General features: G+C 40.5%; 1 protein-coding gene across 2 annotated transcripts in view; it reads right to left on the bottom strand.

Moving 5' to 3' along the window:
* Nucleotides 1–4,473: 4,473 nt before the first annotated feature.
* SEMA3A (semaphorin 3A) overlaps nucleotides 4,474–18,579 on the bottom strand; it is a 591,215-nt gene continuing 577,109 nt past the window's right edge. For both annotated transcript variants that reach the window (XM_043552476.1, XM_027823329.3), the window contains 2 exons: nucleotides 14,264–14,406; nucleotides 4,474–8,695 (listed from right to left, as the gene is read on the bottom strand). In XM_043552476.1, coding sequence (XP_043408411.1) covers nucleotides 8,240–8,695; nucleotides 14,264–14,406 — 599 coding nt within the window. In that variant the 3' untranslated portion in view covers nucleotides 4,474–8,239. The remainder of the gene's footprint in view (nucleotides 8,696–14,263; nucleotides 14,407–18,579) is intronic.

Here is an 18,579-nt window from a genome sequence, read left to right as displayed (position 1 = left end):
AAAAAAACCCTGACCATAAAGTTAGGCTCCCAAATGATTGTCCTGGTTTTCAAAGTGCTAAGCATCCAACAGCTCTTAGTGACCTCATTAAGAGCTACAAAGTGCTCCGGATTTTGATAAATCATATATTTAGGAGCCTAACTTTTGACAGCCACTTTTGAAAATGTCAGCAAAGCTTTCCACATAATATTAACTCAGCAGCACTGCACGTCTTTGCATTTTGTGGGATTTACTCAGACACACACATTACATGAAACTACAAATTTAACCAGACAAGCATAAAAGGGAAAATCTTACATTTATGCACTGCAACCAAATTAACCTTCATTAACATACAAATGAAAAAGTTTAGCCTTAATTTACCATCTCCTGCTTTTGGATTTTATTAGTGCGTATGTGCTTTAGCATAGCCTATAGGAGAAAAAGTCGGGGGGGGAAGCATCTTTGCTGATCATTTGCTGTGGTTTCTTTCCCCCGGCCTGTTGATGGAGCTTCTGAGGTTTCATCTCCTCCCATAGTAGAGTGGACAATTTGAGCTAGAATTGCACATAGAAATGCACCTCTAAGCATTCTACAAAATGATTTTAAAGGCATTTTGTACAATTGAACAAATTGATCTGACAGAAAAACTTTGTTCCTTGTAGCTGTCTAGTTATCAAAAGAGGGGCCTGGATAATCATTTTCCAGCAATTCTCTACTTTACCTGCAAAATAAGTCTGACTGTTACCCGAATGCTAGTAACGCACGCAAACCATGAAGGAGGGGAAGGCTCAGTCCTTGGCATAGTATTTACTGTAGATAGTATGAATGTTTTAAATGTTGCCAAACTGTATGTAACGTAGCAAGTCCTAACGATTGAGTCTTTATTTGGCACCAAAGAGTTTAGGCTACCTGTCAAATTGCACATTTGGTATTTGAAAAATGTGTGCTGGGAGATGTGTTCTATTCTGTTTGTTTAACTCAGCTGCAGAGGATGATTGCAAATGATCTCATTGCAAGCCTTTATTTTGCCCTGGCGCACTAAGCACAGACTCCTTTGTAAGACTTCCCTTCTCACAAAGAAGGGCTCCATGTGTTGTGACTCCATGTGGCAGGAAGCACAGGGATTATTGTTTTATCATTTTTATCTCATGTATAGTAAGCAGCAATATTCACTTAAAAGGCCCTCATCACTCAGAATTCTGTGCCCAGTTCTGGTATCCATGGTATAAAAAAGGATGCTGAAAAACTAGGGAAGGTTCAGAGAAGAGCTACAGGAATGATTTGGGGGTCTGGAAAACCTGATTTACGACGAGAGAAACAAGGAGCTCAACCTGATTAGATTATACAAGAGACAGTTAAAAGGTGGCTTGATCACAGACTGCAAATACCTACACATGACATAAATAGAAGAGAGCTGTATAATAGACAAAGGCATAACAAGGAGAGTATAATTAAGCACAGACAGTTATGGAAAGATGCATGTCTTGTATTTTTTTGTATCCTGGCAATCCAGATGTTTGGGAAGCTGGGGACTGTCCGTCAATAGCCACCAGAGGGCACAGTAGGCTAACTGTTGAAAAACACAAACCAATGGAAGTAAAATGGGTAGACAATATAATAAGTCTTTCCTTTCTCTCTCTATTCCATACCCAATTCACTTGTCTGGCTCCTTGTTAAACAATCTGAAGTAATGGACCTTCCATAACTGAGTGCATCTCCCTGTCAAGAAGTTCTGCATGGGTGACTAGAAAACTTGAAACACCAGTGAGCGATTCCAATGCTAGGCCAAATTACTTTCCCTCTGGTTGAAATCTTGGGTTTATCGCTGTCAATCATGCTTTATAAACAATTTCAACATACTCACCATAGCCAAGATTTAAAAACAATGGTTGACCAAAATTACACTCCTAATTCCGTATTTAGGCACCTAAACAAGTGGCTTGTTTTTCAAATACTTACAAAAGCCATGTTGACTCATTCCCAAAAAATCATGTTTATCTATGGGTCTGATAATGCTGTACTTTACTGTAGTTTCAACCAGTGTGCCTGGCACTGAGAGCCCCAGGGATGTACATAGCTGGTCCAAGAGTTCAGCAACGAGTTCCAGAGGCAACGAACAGTGGCCTGAGTAAACTGTCAGGGCCTGTAACGTGGGTTGTCTGACCTAACGGTTGGAGCCTGGAGCTGAGTTGGTGTTGCAGTTCGGAGTCACACCAAGGATCCCAGCTGGAGTGAGAGTCCGAAGCCACAGCAACAGTTAAACCAGAGTCCGAGGTACACGAAGTGTCAAGCTGGAGTCAATAACTGGAGTTAGCACAAGGAAGCAGGAATGAGGTGAGGTGACAAGAACAAGCAGGAGGAACCAGGCAAGGAGCAGCAACTTAGTCTCAGGGGACTGGTCAGCAGCAGGCCTAGTGTTGCTCAGACAAGGGTATGGCAGGAACAGGAAACTTTATGCTAAGAGGTGTCCAATCCGCAGTCTGTGGCTAGTCAGCTGATCCCACTGAGCCAGTGGGTGTAGCCCCTGTTTGTGGGGTGTCAGCTGCAATTTCCTTGTCTGGCCTTGAAGCACACTGGCATGGACCCACAGCTCCTGACACTATGTAGGGCTCCCACAATTCTTGATTTGAGGTCTCTACAGAGTGTAAACTGGTTGGCTGGTGTACTAACTTGCAGAGCCTTCCAGCTGCTGTTCCTGAGCGTGATGCTTAAAAGAGAGATTCATTACCAAGTCTTGTGGTGGATTCTCCATCCCTGACGATTTTAAAATCAAGAATGCGTGATTTTCTAAAAGATCTGCTCTAGGAATTATTCTGGGGAAGTTCTATGGCCTGCATTAGACGGGAGGTCAGACTAGATGATCCCAGTGATCACATCCGGCCTTGGGATCTATGAATTTGGGGGAAATAACCTTTTCAGTTTCTGCTCTGCAGCAGCTAGGATAAATTAGTTGGGATCTTACACTGCTGTTTCCTTCCTGATTATGTTCACTGGACTCCCCATCAAGTGCCTACATGCGAAGTGTGTTTCAATCTTCATAAAGGAAACGTGGCCAAAGAGCTCAAACACATGTTCTTCAGAGAGAGGTGCCTGGAATTACATCATGCTTTGGCAATAAATCCCCAGGATAATCTTGGAAACAGGACATTTCATCTCTACGGAAACGGTGTGGTTAAATCCTTTAAAAATATTAACAATAAGCATTAGATCCAAACGCTACCCCCTTCTTGATGGGAATGGAAGGCATCCCTAAGTACTGCATGGGATGAGGCCAGGAGGCTATGTAGAGAGGCTGGATTTCTCCATGTGTTACAGAACACAACTCCATGATGGTACCTAGGGAAGTGGTGCACGGTTGCTCTGCGTGAGGAAGGCAGGCAGGAGACAGGGCAGATACGTTGATCCTCCACCCCCCAGTGGAATGGCACAAGCACTGAAGAGGCCACTGCAGCCCTTAGATGGGAGAAGCGGCTGCAAAGTGGATACACTGTAGCTCTGCTGCCTTCTCCTCTCCCATTGTGCCTGGAGAGATTCACAGCCTGTAGCTGAGTTATTTGATGTAGGAAGACAGGTAGGAGGTGGGCATTGGGGCTTATATGGGATTCCAGCTTTACTGGAAATGTTTTTACATTAAAACATCTTCAGCATCCCTGGGAAGTGGGTGACTGATACTCTGCCTACTTTACAGATGGGAAAACAGAAGCTGTGTGCTTTAGACAGAAAGGTGCGGACTCAGGCGGTCTGGTTCAGTTCCTGATTCTGCTGCAGACTCTCTGTTTGATCTTGGGTAAGTTTCTTACCCTCTCTGTAACTGACTTGCCTACCTGTAAAATGGGGCTAATGACACTTCCTTTCCCTCATCTTTTGTGTTGTCCACTTAGGGCTTGTTTACACTTAAAATGCTACAGCCGCACCACTGCTGCGCTTCAGTTTAGACACTATATACACCAGTGGGAGGGGTTTCTCCCGTCACCATAGGTAATCCACATCCCCGAGAGGTAGTAGCAAGGTCGACGGAAGAATTCTTCCATCAATCTAACACCATTTGCATGGGGACTTAGATGGGCTTAACTACATCACTCTGGGGATTTCTCACACCTCTGACCAGTGTAGTTAAACTGACCGAATTGTGTAGTGTAGACCAGGCTTCAGACTGTAAACTCTTCAGAATAGTCTAGGTCTCTTACTACATTTGTGCAGTGTTGAGTACAATGGGGATGCGATCCTGGTTAGAACCTCTAGGACCTACTGCAAAACTTCTCTAAGCCAGCAGAGGGAGTCAGAATGAGGCTAAGAGATCTTGGCTCTTGGTTCATCATCACTAGACCTTTATGCAGAATCAATATACACCTTAAAAACAAACAATGGTTCTAGCCTGGAAAACAGAGTTAATGTAAAATGATAGCATTCTGCTGGCAGTAATTCACTCCATAGCTCCATGAAATTTACAAGGAACATAACATGTAAGCAGTTAAGACAGCCAATGTCAACTCTTTTGAAGAAATGTTTATTTAACAACTGAATACATGCTAAAAGAAATAATTTACAGCAGCAGTTTCATTACATTTTTCTCTCCAGTTTTCTAGTTCCCGTCTGAATTGCAGTGATAAATAAGGAAGTAGAATTATTTACTACCCAGTGAGGAATGTGCTTACAAAGTGGCACATCACCTTGGCACCGAAATAGCAAATAAACCACCCTATAAACTGTGTGACAAAACCTTGCATTTTAGTCTTGTGTTGAACACATTGAAATGGAGTACCTCTAGATAGCAGTACTTTATACTGTACCTCCTTACCCTAGTCAAAAATATTTACATCTCTTTTGGCTAATGTGTAGGTAGCAAAAACTGAACTATTAAACACATACCATTGATATTCACTAAATAATACATAAAAAAGGATCCGTAAATGCGCATTCACATGCATTTTAATTCTTTTTTACACAGTGACTTCGTTTGGGCCATCAACGGTTAACTCTGTTCTGCAAATATGCAGTTTCTTAGCTTGATACTGTAGTTTAACATAACCAGACAGTCATTATGAGCTATTGAACAACTCCTATCTTCAGCGGTCCATGCAAATGCCAAGAGTAGTTTAGTAAGATGATAAAAGTTTTGCAAATTTCTATCTTTAAACAAATTTCAATAGCGTTTCCTGGTTATAAACAAAATCCTTTATTTCTCTCCATCTTACATATAACCTTCTACTTGATTCACCTAAAGCTTGGAACTGGAGGTTTAGAGATTTTTTTGTTGGTGATTTAAAGGGATGGTTTCCTTTTATTTGCAACATTATGACATATTAAGAAAAAATACAAACAGGATATGTGAGCTATACTGAAATTGTAGGTCATCCTTCTATGCACAAATTTGTCACAGTCTATGGTCTTTAAAATCAGTTCATTTCAAATAGTATCAGATGCTGTTGTAACTCAGACCAATTCCTGCTTGAGTGTACTCTGGTTAACATCAACCTGAAAATCAACTGTTTCATCTTTGGGTCTGATCCTTTCAGCCTTTCCTTATGTGAGTAGATGCACAGACTTCAGCAGGATTGATTATGTCAAGAAGGACTGTACATGTAAGTTGAAATCTGCAGGGGGTGACCCTTTTATTTGTACAGTTAAACATTTATCAAATGGCAAAACCGCATGGCTGCTGTAATTTCACTCTTACAGAATGAATTATGTTTTACAGAGATTTTTTTTTTTCTGTGAAGGAATGCCAGTTTTCAGATGTAATCTCTAATTAATCTTCTTTTCAATAGGCTGTTGTAAAAGGGAACAAAGTTGAGGGGGAAATAATAAGTGACAGTAACCATTAAACATACAAAGCAGCAGATTGGATAATTTGGGGCCCATTGAAGTCTGAGTCTTTCCTCTGATTTCAGTGGGCTTTGGAAGTCCTCTTTGCTAAAGGGGAAAACATTTTAAATGATTTTAATGACTTGGTGATACAAAGTAGCCTTAATAGGCTGAACAATGAGCTATAAGTACAACAAAATACTGCAGCTGATAGGCTGTGATGAATTTCAAACACTTGAGCTGAGAAATTAATGCTCATGTAGGGTCCTGATACAAGAGAGCTTTTGAGCACATGCTCAAACATGTACTTAAGTTCATCATATTCAGCACAGCATTTGCACAGGTTGCTTACTTTTAAGCATGCGTAAGTCCCACAGAAGTCAAGTTAAGCATATACTTCAGTGCTATGCTGAAAAGAGAAGGACTTAAGTGCATGCTTTCAAGTTAAACACTTCAGTTCTTTGCTAAATTTGGGATTTATAACCTGATCCTGCATCATGTAACGGAGTTTTGCCACTAAATTAAATGGTAGCAAGTTTGGATGTTTTAGTGCATTTAGATCCTGTGAGCCCTCCATGTTCCCAACATCTCTGAAACTGATTCAAGTTCCACACAGAGGGCTTGTAGGATTGGGCCCTTAATGAAAACCTCATTGCTATAGATGTTAGAAACTATACTTCACTAATGAGGAAGAAGAGTTGTGGGTTTTTTGTTTTGTTTTGTTTTTTTATTGAGTGGTAAAGGGACTTGGATCACGTTGTGAGAGTGGCTGTGCCACGGCAGGTTGTGTTGCACTGCATGTGTGAATGCAGATAATATTGCGAATCATAACTGCAAGAAGTTGCAGTGAATAACAGTGAAAGAGGCTGGTTATTAACCTCCAAACAAGGGGCACCCTTTTATAAAGCTGTTATAGCAAACCAAGGATATCACATGGGCTCTAGTAATCTGCTTCTCACCAACATGAATAGAAGTTATGCATAGGTCAAGAGGAGTTTACAGACCAAAGTGAGGTGAGATATAGGAGACAGGATAGCTGAAAATGGACTTCAACAAAACTGGGACATATCTGTACTGGGGTCGACCAAAACCATTATCCATAGATCCTTAAAATGGAGATTTTTATAGTACAATTGCACTGTACCTGCTTTTATCCTGCAGCCCCATTGCACACAGAATATGTACTGGTCCAAATTCCCCACTGCTGTAACTTCATATACTTCAATATGCCAATTTACAACAGCAGGGGACTCAACCCACAGGTGAAATTGACCCCGAGGGCCCCATGCAGGGAGACCACAAGGGCCTAGGATATTGTCCAAAATTGATTCCTACCACAGAGTTGTGAGTGAAGCTCCTTCTGAACTGAACAGGAGTTTTGCTCATGGATTAATGGCTGTGTATGAGCTACAGTATTTAGATGATTTTCTCTTCATTGGTTCAATCTATTCGTATCAAGATATTATACAAGCTGAATTTTTTCATGTGCTATATTGGGGCGGGGTGGGGGGGGAGGAAGAAGGGGAATCCAAAAACTTCCATGCTAAACAGAGACTTTCATGTTGAATAGCGTAGAAGTTACTTTCATATAGAATGTGAGGGTAGAGCTGCAGTGTTACTTACTGCCGTGAAAGAATTTCCAAACCAGAGAGTAAAGCAGCTTGTAATTGGAAGTTGTTTTCTTTTTCCCTTTAAACCAATAATTAGAAAGTACAATATTTCTAAGACAAAAAGCCTATTCTATTTTAGAAAAGAGCTAACGTTTACTGCATATTCATCATGGTACACTTAAATTATAGTTTTAATAAAATACATCTTTAAATCAAAGATGAAAGAAGTCATCAGTAGTAGGCCAGTGTACTCCACTCTTTTTTCTTTTTTTTCCCTCTGGATGCTGGCTGGTTCATGCTGTTCAGATTTCCACAGACCATCTCATTCAGTATTGTTTTTATCTTTCCAGTACATATAAGCAAGAGACCTGGTAGGCCATAAAATAAAAAAACCTTGCATCCATCTAAATGTCGGGATGTTGATCAGCTTAGCTAGTCCATGCAGTTTTTTCAGTTAAGTTCAGGAAAGGTAGCGCAGCTGATGAAAGGTGGGTTTTGTTTTACTTTCCTTTTAAATGGCAGCATGAAACATGACACTTTTCTATCTTGAGCAAAGGAGAAAGCAAAACCTTTCTGATGAACTCTTTGCAGAACTCATTGGGCAATAAGCTGGGTCCAGGGTGAGTTTTCATCCTTGAAACTCTGTCTGGGGATTGGTGGGGGAAGCTCTGCTAGGAAAGTTAGAAATTGATTTTATTTAAACCTGGTGGAAATTGTTTGAACTTCCCACCTTTGTAAACATCCACATAATGCCATGAAAAAGTTCATGTATATTGCATTTTTTTCCAGTTATCTGTCTATACAAGTTTTTACTTGGATGAGGTTCCTAGAGGTAATGCAGCTCAGACACTTCGTGGTGCCCTCTCAAATTCGTGGGTCCTCCTGTTCCTACCTTTCTTATTTTCTTGTAGGTGCTTCCACTTATTAGTATTCACCTGTGCGTTGGCAGGTCTTTGCCGACGTTGTTTGCGATCCCTTTTCCAAACCTGTTCGCAGAACTCATCCATTGTATTGAGGTTGGGGTGGTTGATTAACTGCATGAAGTCTCTATACCAGACTTTCTGACTAGGGGTCATACTGTTGGAAATCTCTTTGGCCTTGGAGCCATCACCATCATCTTCTTTATGAAGCAGCTCTTCCAGGTGTTCAGTATCAATTACTTCCAGAGTCACTTTGAGCAGCGTTTGCATGAAGCCATGCTCCACGGCATGACAAAAGTAAATGCCGGAGTCTTTCCGCTGAAGGGTCCGTAGCAGAAGGCCCTGTTCTGTCCTGATGAAATGATCATCCACTTTTATCTGTGTTGGAGAAAAGGAAACATTTCAACAATTATCTCTTATAAATGTTCATAACTTTTCCCTAACCATCCCTAGTTCCCTGGCATGTTGCAGGAAAACTTGGCATAAAAAAGCATATTAAGGGGAAAGAGCACCTGGTCCCTCTGTAGCTGTGAAAGGTTCCATATAGACATGGAAACACTCAGGAAGCCTGGGAGGACGAGAGTTTATTCCACAATCCTGTGTGCTGTGGGGCTCTGTGCGCAGTGGAACCTCTGTTAGTGGGGTTTGTGAGCAGGCTATGGGAGACGCAAACTGTGCAGAATCAACAGACCCACCCTGGATGATACCAGCCACCATGGACCAGGTGCGCCATGATCCCTGCTCTATGCCATTCCTCAAGGTTGGGAAGGTGAAATCTGACCCTTTAACCCCCACCCTGGTGCTCCCCAGTACAAAGCCCTCAGGCAGAGGGAAGCATGCTGCTAGAAGAGAGGAAGGTATGAGGAAAGGACTATATATTAAGCCTAAAATTATGAAGTGCAATAAGCAGGCTTGCAAAAACTCACATTTGTGTAAGTGATTCAGATAGGTATACTCTGTGTGTGTGTGTGTGTGTGTGTGCGCGTGCAGGCACATGTACGTGTGCACATGCAGATGTTAGAGAAAGTGCATCACACCCATTGTGTCATCCACTAAAATTGGATTCTAAAGAATGAAATACTTAACCAGCTAAGCAAACAAAGCAAATCAAACAATATAAAGCTCCTAATGTGACCAGACAGTTAGCATGCAGTTTTAAAACATAGTCCTTGGCTTCCTTGTTTGACTCAGGTACTAAGTTGCCTATAATTTTCATTCTTCACAAAAATGCAATGGAAGACATTATTTTTGTTCTCCAGTTTCAGGCAGAGCTGTCTAGCCAGCAGGGTAAAGGTTATTCCCTTAAAAATGATGTGATGATATGATCTTACTGGCTAAGAGGATGTCTGTGTTTCTACTAATCCCCCTGAGCACCTGGGGGTACTATATATAGGAAACAATGTAATGTAGGTAACTTCAGAAGGAGAAAAAACTCACTTTAAAAATTTCAGTGCTGTGTAGGAAGGGTTAGTCAACTCTTTGCTCTGGTGGACATTTCTTTAGGTGTGAAAAATGATATATTGATCACCATGGTTGTTTGTGAAAAAGCAAAGTGCCAGTGTAGTGGTCTCCATAAAGGCAACTGGTTTGAGATTCTTGGATAGTATGTGTTATGGAGGTCCAAACTAATAGTAATGCATTCTTTATTATTACTACTAATAATAATAATTTTATTTATTATTATTCAGAAAGCTTCACAATTACTGCTACGTAGTTTGGATTCAGTGACCAGCTTTGTCTAATAATTTCTATTATGTGTAGGAGACCCAAAGAGAAGCCCAGCAAATGTTGAGAAGGTTGGAATGGGAACAGTTTGAACCCAGCCTCCTGGTGACATGTTGGCATAGTCAACTGAGCACAGAAGAGATATGGACGTGTTTGAGAGCAGCTGGGAAGGCAATTGGAATTTTGGAAAAGTTAAGGAAGCAGCTAGGGGAAGATAACTTCAGGAGATAGCTTTGGAATTAGATCTAAAGTACAGTTGGAAGAGTTTCCAAAGTTCTATCCACTCTGGTAAAAAAAAACCCTTTAACAACAGTGATAATATAGAATAATACCTAGCACTGTTTCTTTATTTTTATGGACCCAAGTTTCCCTCAAAACTCCCATTGCTTTCAATAACAGTTCAGCACACAAAACGATGGCAGGACTGGGTAACATTTAGTTACTTGGTTGTTCTGCTGATGGAACATGAGCAGGTCTGTGCCTGTACATCCACAATATACATTTATTGCATAATGATGACTATCACAGTGGACAATCACTGATTTTTCTTTTGCATACTAATTGTAACACATCTCAGATCTTCTTAAACTCTACTGATTGTGTACAAGTCTTCTATGGTTCTTAATGAAAAAACAAACAAACCACTATGCTTTCCTAGCCTTCAGTCCACTAACAGGCTTCTGGTCCCTCTTCCTGACTCTCCATCTTACTTACTTTTGAAGAGCCTCGCAAGATCCAACAGGTCTGATAATGTTCCTATTCGGCTGCCTGAATGCTGATCCAGTCAGATACTCTAGGGACTCTGTATTTAGAGGAACACAATGAAGTCTAGGTGAAATTCACCCCTGTGGAGAGAGCAAGTACCAGGCCACTTCACCATCTTAGTACCAATGAAGACTTACTGGATGGTTTAAGTGGGGTTTAGGTGTGAACATGCTTTGTGCTTGCCCTCTTCACAGGGGTGGATTTCACCCTCTCAGGAACTTATCTGACTGGAAAAACCTGCAGTGTGGTGATTGCACAAGCAGTGAGTGTTAGGAATCTGCAATATCTTGAAAGGTACTGGTGCCTTCAAGAAGGGGTGTCTCTGAAGTGGAAACAAAGAGACAAAGTTCATCTCCTGATCTGAGCTCAGGAGGGTTCAAAGCCAGGATGTCTGTTCAGCCCTATCTCAAGCTAGACATGTCTACAGTGAGGACTGCAGAAGGAAGGATCTGGGAGGGCACTTTGGTCATTTAGGGCAAGCTCTTTGGCGGGAGGGAAGAGACTGTGAAGGTTTCCTGTTGAGAAGCCAGAACAATCTTTTGAGGATTCATGGAATGAGGAGTAATTGGGGTAATAGAAGAGATGAGATATCTTGTTAGAGTGGGCTGACGGACAGGGAAAGAGGCAAGGTTCCATTTGCAAATTAAAACAAAGGCTTGTCTTGTTTAGGTAAAGGGCTGGAATTCAGGTGGATTGTTATCTTCAAGAACTCATGGAGGACAGGTGAGGTTTCAGAGGCCTGGAGAAGGGCAACATAGTATCTAGCTTTAAAAAGGGAAACAAAGGGGACACAGGGAATTATCAACCCAACTCCAATGCCTTGAAAGATTCTGGAACAAATGATTAAATAATCAGTTTGTAAGCACCTACAGGATAATAGAGTTATAAGTAATAGCCGACATGGATTTGTCAAGAACAAATCATGCCAAACCCAACCTGTTTTCCTCCTATGACAGGGTTACTGACTTAGTAGATAGAGGGTAATCTATAAACGTGATATATCTTGTTGTGGGATTTTTTTTAGTATGGCTTTTGACACAGTCCCACATAACATTCTCATAAGCAAAGTAGTGAAATGTGGTCTAGATAAAATTACTATAAAGTTGGTAGAAAAACTGCTTAAAAGACCAGACTCAAAGGTTAGTTGTCAGTGGTTCACTGTCAAATTGCAAGTGCCCATCTGGTGGAATCCCAGAAGGGTCTCTCCTGGATCTGATACTAGTCAATATTTTCTTTAATGACATGGATAATGGAGTGGAGAGTAGGCTTATAAAATTTGCAAATGATACCAAGCTATGAGGGGTTGCCAGCACTTTGGAAGGCAGAATTGGAATTCAAAACAACTGTGACAAATTGGATAACTGGTCTAAAATGAACAAGATGAAATTCAGTAATGACAAGTGCAAAGTTCTATACTTAGCAAGAAAAAATCAAATGTACAACTACGAAATGGAGACTACCTGGCTAGGCAGTAGTACTGATTAAAAGAATCTGAGGGTTACAGTGGATCACAAACTGAAGGAGTCTGAAGTGTGAAGTTGTGGCAAAAAAGAAATGCAAATATCATTCTGGGATGTATTAACCACAGTGTCATATTTGAGACACAGTAGATAACTGGCCTGCTCTAGTAGGCACTGGTGAATACTCAACTAGAATACTGTGTCTAGTTCTGGGTGTTACACTTTAAGAAAGATGAGGACAAGTTGAGAGAATCCACAAGGAGCAACAAAAACTTTAGAAAACCTGGCCTATGAGGAAAGGATTAAAAAAGCTGGGCATGTTTAGTCTTCAGAAAAGAAGACAAGGGAAACCTGATAACACTCTTCAAATATGGTAAGGGCTGTTATAAAGGGGATGGTGATCAATTATTCTTGTTGTTCACTGAAGGCACACAAGAAGTAATCAGTTTAAACTGCAGCAAGGGAGATTTAGGTTAGTTATTACAAAAAACCTTTCTAACTTTAAGGATAGTTAAGCACTGGAATAAGCTTCTAATGAAAGTTGTGGAGTCCCTGTCACCAGAGATTTTTAAGACCCAGTTAGACAGTCACCTATCAGGGATGGTGTAGATATACTTGATCCTGCCTCAGTGCACGGAGCTGGACTAGATGACTTCTCAAGGTCCCTTCCAGCCCTATATTTCTATGATTCTATATAGCATGTTGTTATGCTGTATGATTGAAACATGACCATTTATATCATTAATATTGCCACTGTTTGACAATTGCAACAACTCTTCTACAAAGTATGTCATGTAAGGTATCAATAGAAAAGTTACAATCTATCAAATATGATTATCCTGTTTAAATCCATGTAACATCACCATATCTGAAGCTATGAATATTGACTATCTACCTGTATTTCAAAAGTGTTTGCTCTTGGGGTAACACCCACAAGGTAAAGGAGTACTTGTGGCACCTTAGAGACTAACCAATTTATTTGAGCATGAGCTTTCGTGAGCTACAGCTCACTGCATCGGATGCAGTGAGCTGTAGCTCACGAAAGCTCATGCTCAAATAAACTGGTTAGTCTCTAAGGTGCCACAAGTACTCCTTTTCTTTTTGCGAATACAGACTAACACGGCTGTTACTCTGAAACCCACAAGGTAGTTTACATCCAATCTAGCCAGCACATTGTGAATGGACCATTCAAGTTGATGGCCCATTAAAGAACACTTAGCTCTCACAATGAACCATAGAAGAAGCTTGTCCCCACTCGGTGAGCTTTTCTGTGGATGCTTTAGCCAGAATATTATGGCTGGTCCTAGGAGTCATCAAGCCATATAAGGGCACGTGACTTGCTCATGTGAACCTGGATTCCATTTTGTGCCTGTAATTTTCCACAAACCAACACTGAGAGCACCCTCTCCACGTGGGAGAAGGTATAAAGGCCCTGGAAGCGTCTCTATTTTGCCTCTTTCCTGTTCCGATCTCTGGACTATTGATTTACACTAAAAGGAACATATTGACTATGGCTGAGGACCAGAGACTGTACAAGCCAACCTGATCCAAGAACTTTGCAGTGGTGTGTGTGTATGAGTTCTTTGATCATTTTAACTCTCTCCTCTTTCTTTTCTCTTATAAATAAACCTTTAGATATTAGGTATTAAAGGATTGGCAATAGCATGATTATTGGGTAAGATCTGAGTTATTGACCTGGCTGATCTCTATGTGATGAAATTGGTTTTCAGAAACCACTCATCACAGAGTCCAGTGTCTGGGTGTTGAGACATGGTCTGGTATGCCTAAGGAGACTGCATTTTTTACTTCTTTTTAACCAGTGTGGTGAGATAGACATTTACTTTTGCTACTGGCTTGGCATAAACTAATGATAGAATAACCACCTGTTTGGGGGTGAGTCTGCCCAATTCCTCAGCAGTTTGTCCTGAATCTGGTATTCGCAGCTGTGACTCATTGGGGCATGGTGACACATGTATTTGAATTCATGCTAACGTACCTCTTCTTTTCGATCCTCATTTGGCTTCTGGAATTGCCAGTAAACTAGAGCACGCTGAGATTTTGGACTGCACTCCAAGAAAGTGCTGCTGTTCTCTACTCCGTAAATAATCTTTTCTTCCAGGCTCTGCCCACTTGGGTTATCTATAAGGCAAGAAAAGAAGGAATAAAAGCCAGTGCAAAAGAAAATGGTCAGCAAAGAAAATCCTAATTGTCATATTTATTTGCTCTTTCGGTAAATAGTTTCATTGCTCCATCTTGGAAAGATATTCCAGATTAGTAGATTGGTGTAGGTGGCAACAGTTAACCTGATTCGCCACAACTGAGCACCTCTCACAGATATTTACACTCGTGTCAGGAATAAGAAAGCTTGTTGTGTCTTTATTAAGAGCTATAGCACTGAATTGCACCATAATCTATGGTGTATAAGGATGCCAACATTTTGTACCCACTTTGCATGGGTGTAAATGATTATACAAGTTCCCTGGACAGTGGAGAATCAGAAACTAAGACTGAATTAGAACTGGGTGTAAAACTTACAAGAAATAGCACTTACACTCTGAAAATCAAGTCCCCTTAGGGTGTCTCAAGTAGGCACCCTAAATCAATATCAGTTTGGAAAATCTTGGCCAAAGTTCCTATCTACACAAATATCACTGCATCTTTTTTTAGTCGAACCAAATGTAAAAACCTCAACATTTGAAGTTAAGAAATTTCACGGTGAATATTTTGCACAACCCTAGTTGTTAGACATCAAGAAAAAACATCTAGGTCACGACAAACATTTTTTATGACAAAACGTATGCAATGAGAACATTTGGGGTATAGTTTTAGAATGTCTATAATGATGCCTCCTGGGCTTTATGATCACAATTCTTTGGAGCAAAGTAATAAAACATGAGGCTTTTTACAAGTACTAATAATGTGTTTAGATTATATAGCATTGCAGTTTGATGCAGCTGTTAATGACCAGGAATAATGTTTTTGAGGAAACAATCTTCAGTTAATCATTTCCTCTGGTGGTATAATTTATGGAAATGTAATGAGACGAATAAAACAGACATTATGGGGGGGGGGGGGGGAAGAAAGAGAAAAGTTAAATAAATTACTTCCTTTTGTAACAACAATACTCCATGATATCCACCAACTTGCTGGAAATATCACATTGCTGTACGACTTATACAGCATTTGATTCTCCTCCAATACCACAGAGGCAGTCAGGCATCATATTTCAATGCTCCACCTTAGCTCTTTAAAATGTTATGGATTTAAGTGGCAATTGTACAATAATAATGGAGAATATATGAGGAGAAAGGGATTGGTCAGCTATTTAACACTGTTGATCTCATGGGGTTTCCTGTCTTTTTTTGCCATTATTTGTGGTGGTTTCCATATTACCCTTTTTATCTTTAGTATAGGAAATCTTTAAAGAATCTGATTTTTTTTTTAACCAGGGAAGAATGTATAATTAAAAACCTCTGCAGAGCAATCCTATATCAAGGGCTGTTTGATTTCACAATGTCTTTATCACATTGGCTGTTTTATTTCGCAAACACAGTCTGTTTGCTGAACTGCTGAGCTGAAGTTAAGAAAGAAAACCATGGTTTTGGCTTATGTTGATACAGTAATCATATGTTTTTCCTTAATGACATTCAGCCCTCAAAATCCAAGTGGGGTAGGAGAGGAATTGGTGCCTACCTATTGAAAAGTAATGAAACATCAAATGGTCTATAAACACTAACCAGATAGAAAGTGTATTGCTTTGCTTTTCTCTGCTGGATTGTGAACCTTTAGAGCAAGCAAGTGGGGTGCTATGTAAATAAACGAGTCAGTGAAGCAATTTTTTGGCTTCATCTGGAAACTGCACCATTATGGAGACTGTCGAAAGAGCTTTGGGCTGGAGTGGTGGTGGATCATCAGAGGAGAAATGATGCGAGAAAGCAAAGAAAGGGAAGGAGTGGGAAAATTGAAGGCACCGAAGGCAGCCAAAAACACTGTTGTAGAGCATTGGGTTGAACCTGGGAGAAGAAGGCAAATGACAGAAATGTCAAGAAAGGGGAGGAATTGATAGTGTGTGAAGTGATCCTGTGTGTATAAGTGGAAATGATGGGATGAAACTTACCACAGGAAAACTTAGGATGAATATTAGGAAAAAAGACGAATGCTGAAATCTGTTCTAGACTGTGGCAAACCTTCAGTGATGGAAGCCCAATCACTGAGCTCATTTAAATTCGGACATAGCCCAAGAAAATGTATTGTAGACAGTAATCTTGCATTGGCTGGTGCTGATCAAATAGGCCTTTGAAATCTAATTTCTATGATTCAGGGGTGCTGAAGGCAGGAAGGGTTGTAAGAGTCAGGTAGTATTGGGATAGACTGAATTCAAGAAGGTGGGTGAAATGATGGAGTAGCCAACAAAGCAGGATGCAGGCCTAGAAGTGATGGAAAAGCCTGGAGAGACGCTGGGAAGGAAAATTAAAGGCTGGAAATTTCAGAGGAGCAGTTAGGAGAATCAGAAGGCTATGGATGTCATGAAGTTGGCCATGAAATTCAAACCCAAGTCCTGTCAGAATATCGCAATTCCCAAGGTGAATCTAATGACAAGATCAATTTACCATCCTGATAAATTGCCTTTAAATACATTACTTCTGACATAACAGAAGTGCTTAGAATGGAAAACTACTTACACAAAGGAGATTTTTCTATATACTGATGCTCCTCTACATAAGGCCATATTCGATGAGATGCTGTGAGTTCCTGCTGATGCAACTAGCATGAGGAGAATGCGGATCTTTATCCCCATTTAATGGCAAATAAAAAATATGAGATTAATGAATCCACTACAGGTGCCATAGGGGGACTTGTCCTTTAGCTCAAGCAGAAAGGTTCATGTGTTCAGGACTGTAAATCCTGGATTCACACCTTAATATTTGACCAAACGACTGGTTACATTGAGCATTAACAACTCCTTTTAATGAAAATGGAATTTGTGGGTGTTCGGCACTTTTCAATATTTGGTTCACAGTGCTCATGTTCTACTGTGGTTCTGAAATCAATTCCTCTACACACCCAAGAGATACGGTTGGTGCATAAGCTATCTGTATCCTACTCTAAGGACATACAAATGGCTCGAACACTCAGAGGCCTCTTGGTGAAAGTTGCTCTGTACTGTCTTTGAAAAAGCTACAGGTAAAAGACTGTCCTTTTTAACACAAAAAAGATATTATCTTCATGCAGTTCCCTGGCACAAAGAGGGAGAATCAATCAGTAGCGAATGCACAGGAATGCCTAGAGGTGCGAGTAGGTGGAAGGATCACCAGAGCACACAATCGTCATGCAGAAGAACCTGATTCTGCATCTAATACCCAACAGACTGTCATGTGCAACATGGAAAACAGCTTAGAAGGATTTTCCATAGAACCAAGTAGCTCAGTTGTACACTGTGTGACACATTTCCAGCTGCAATAGTGAGTGCATCTGGTAACATTCCATAGTTTAAATCCAATGCAATTTTTGTAATGTGACAACCTAGAAAGAGTCAGAATTCAGGTGGGAGAAATTTCACTTTAGATCAAACAACTGAAGCTATCCAGCATGTGCATTATTTTGAACTCAGTGTCTTTAAGCTCTAGTGCCTTGTGGAACTAAAGCTGGAGGACACTGTCAAGACATTTTAACTGTTTTTCTCTAAGTTAATGGTGTTTCTAATCACTTCCCACTTTGTTTCCTCATTGAATTTGACTTCATGAAGGGTATCTTGCTGTCAGCCTTTATGTGTCTCCTGTTGATGTATTTGAATAAGTGTTTATGAATATGACTTTGGATGATTAGAGTAGGTTTTTCCAAATGAAAAATACAGTACCACATGATTGCTTTCTAGTAGGTTGCTAGAATGGACAGTTAGATGGTGTTTGATAATGCCTTAATTCACCATCTGGTAAAATACATACCATAAAAAGTTGCAAACCGTTATTGTCCATATAGTCTTGTGGATTGGGGGAAGTGATATATGTGGTATATCTTGACTTGAGCAAGGCTTTAGATACTGTCTCACATGACATTCTGATAAACAAACTAGGGAAATACAACATAGATGGAGCTACTATATGGTGGGTGCATAACTGATCAGAAAACCGTTCCAAGAGAGTAATTATCCGTGGTTCACAGTCAATCTGGAAGGGCATATCGAGTGGAGTCCCACACGGTTTAGTTCTGGTTCTGTTCAATATCTTCACCAATGATTTAGATAATGACATAGAGGGTACACTTTCATAAAGTTTGTGGAGGATATCAAGCTGGGAGGGGTTGCAAGCAGGC

The sequence above is a fragment of the Chelonia mydas genome, chromosome 1 (assembly GCF_015237465.2).
Source record: "Chelonia mydas isolate rCheMyd1 chromosome 1, rCheMyd1.pri.v2, whole genome shotgun sequence".
NCBI classification, from domain to species: Eukaryota; Metazoa; Chordata; order Testudines; family Cheloniidae; genus Chelonia; species Chelonia mydas.
The sequence above is the reverse complement of the archived record's forward strand: the minus strand, read 5'-3'. Positions and strand labels throughout refer to the sequence as shown.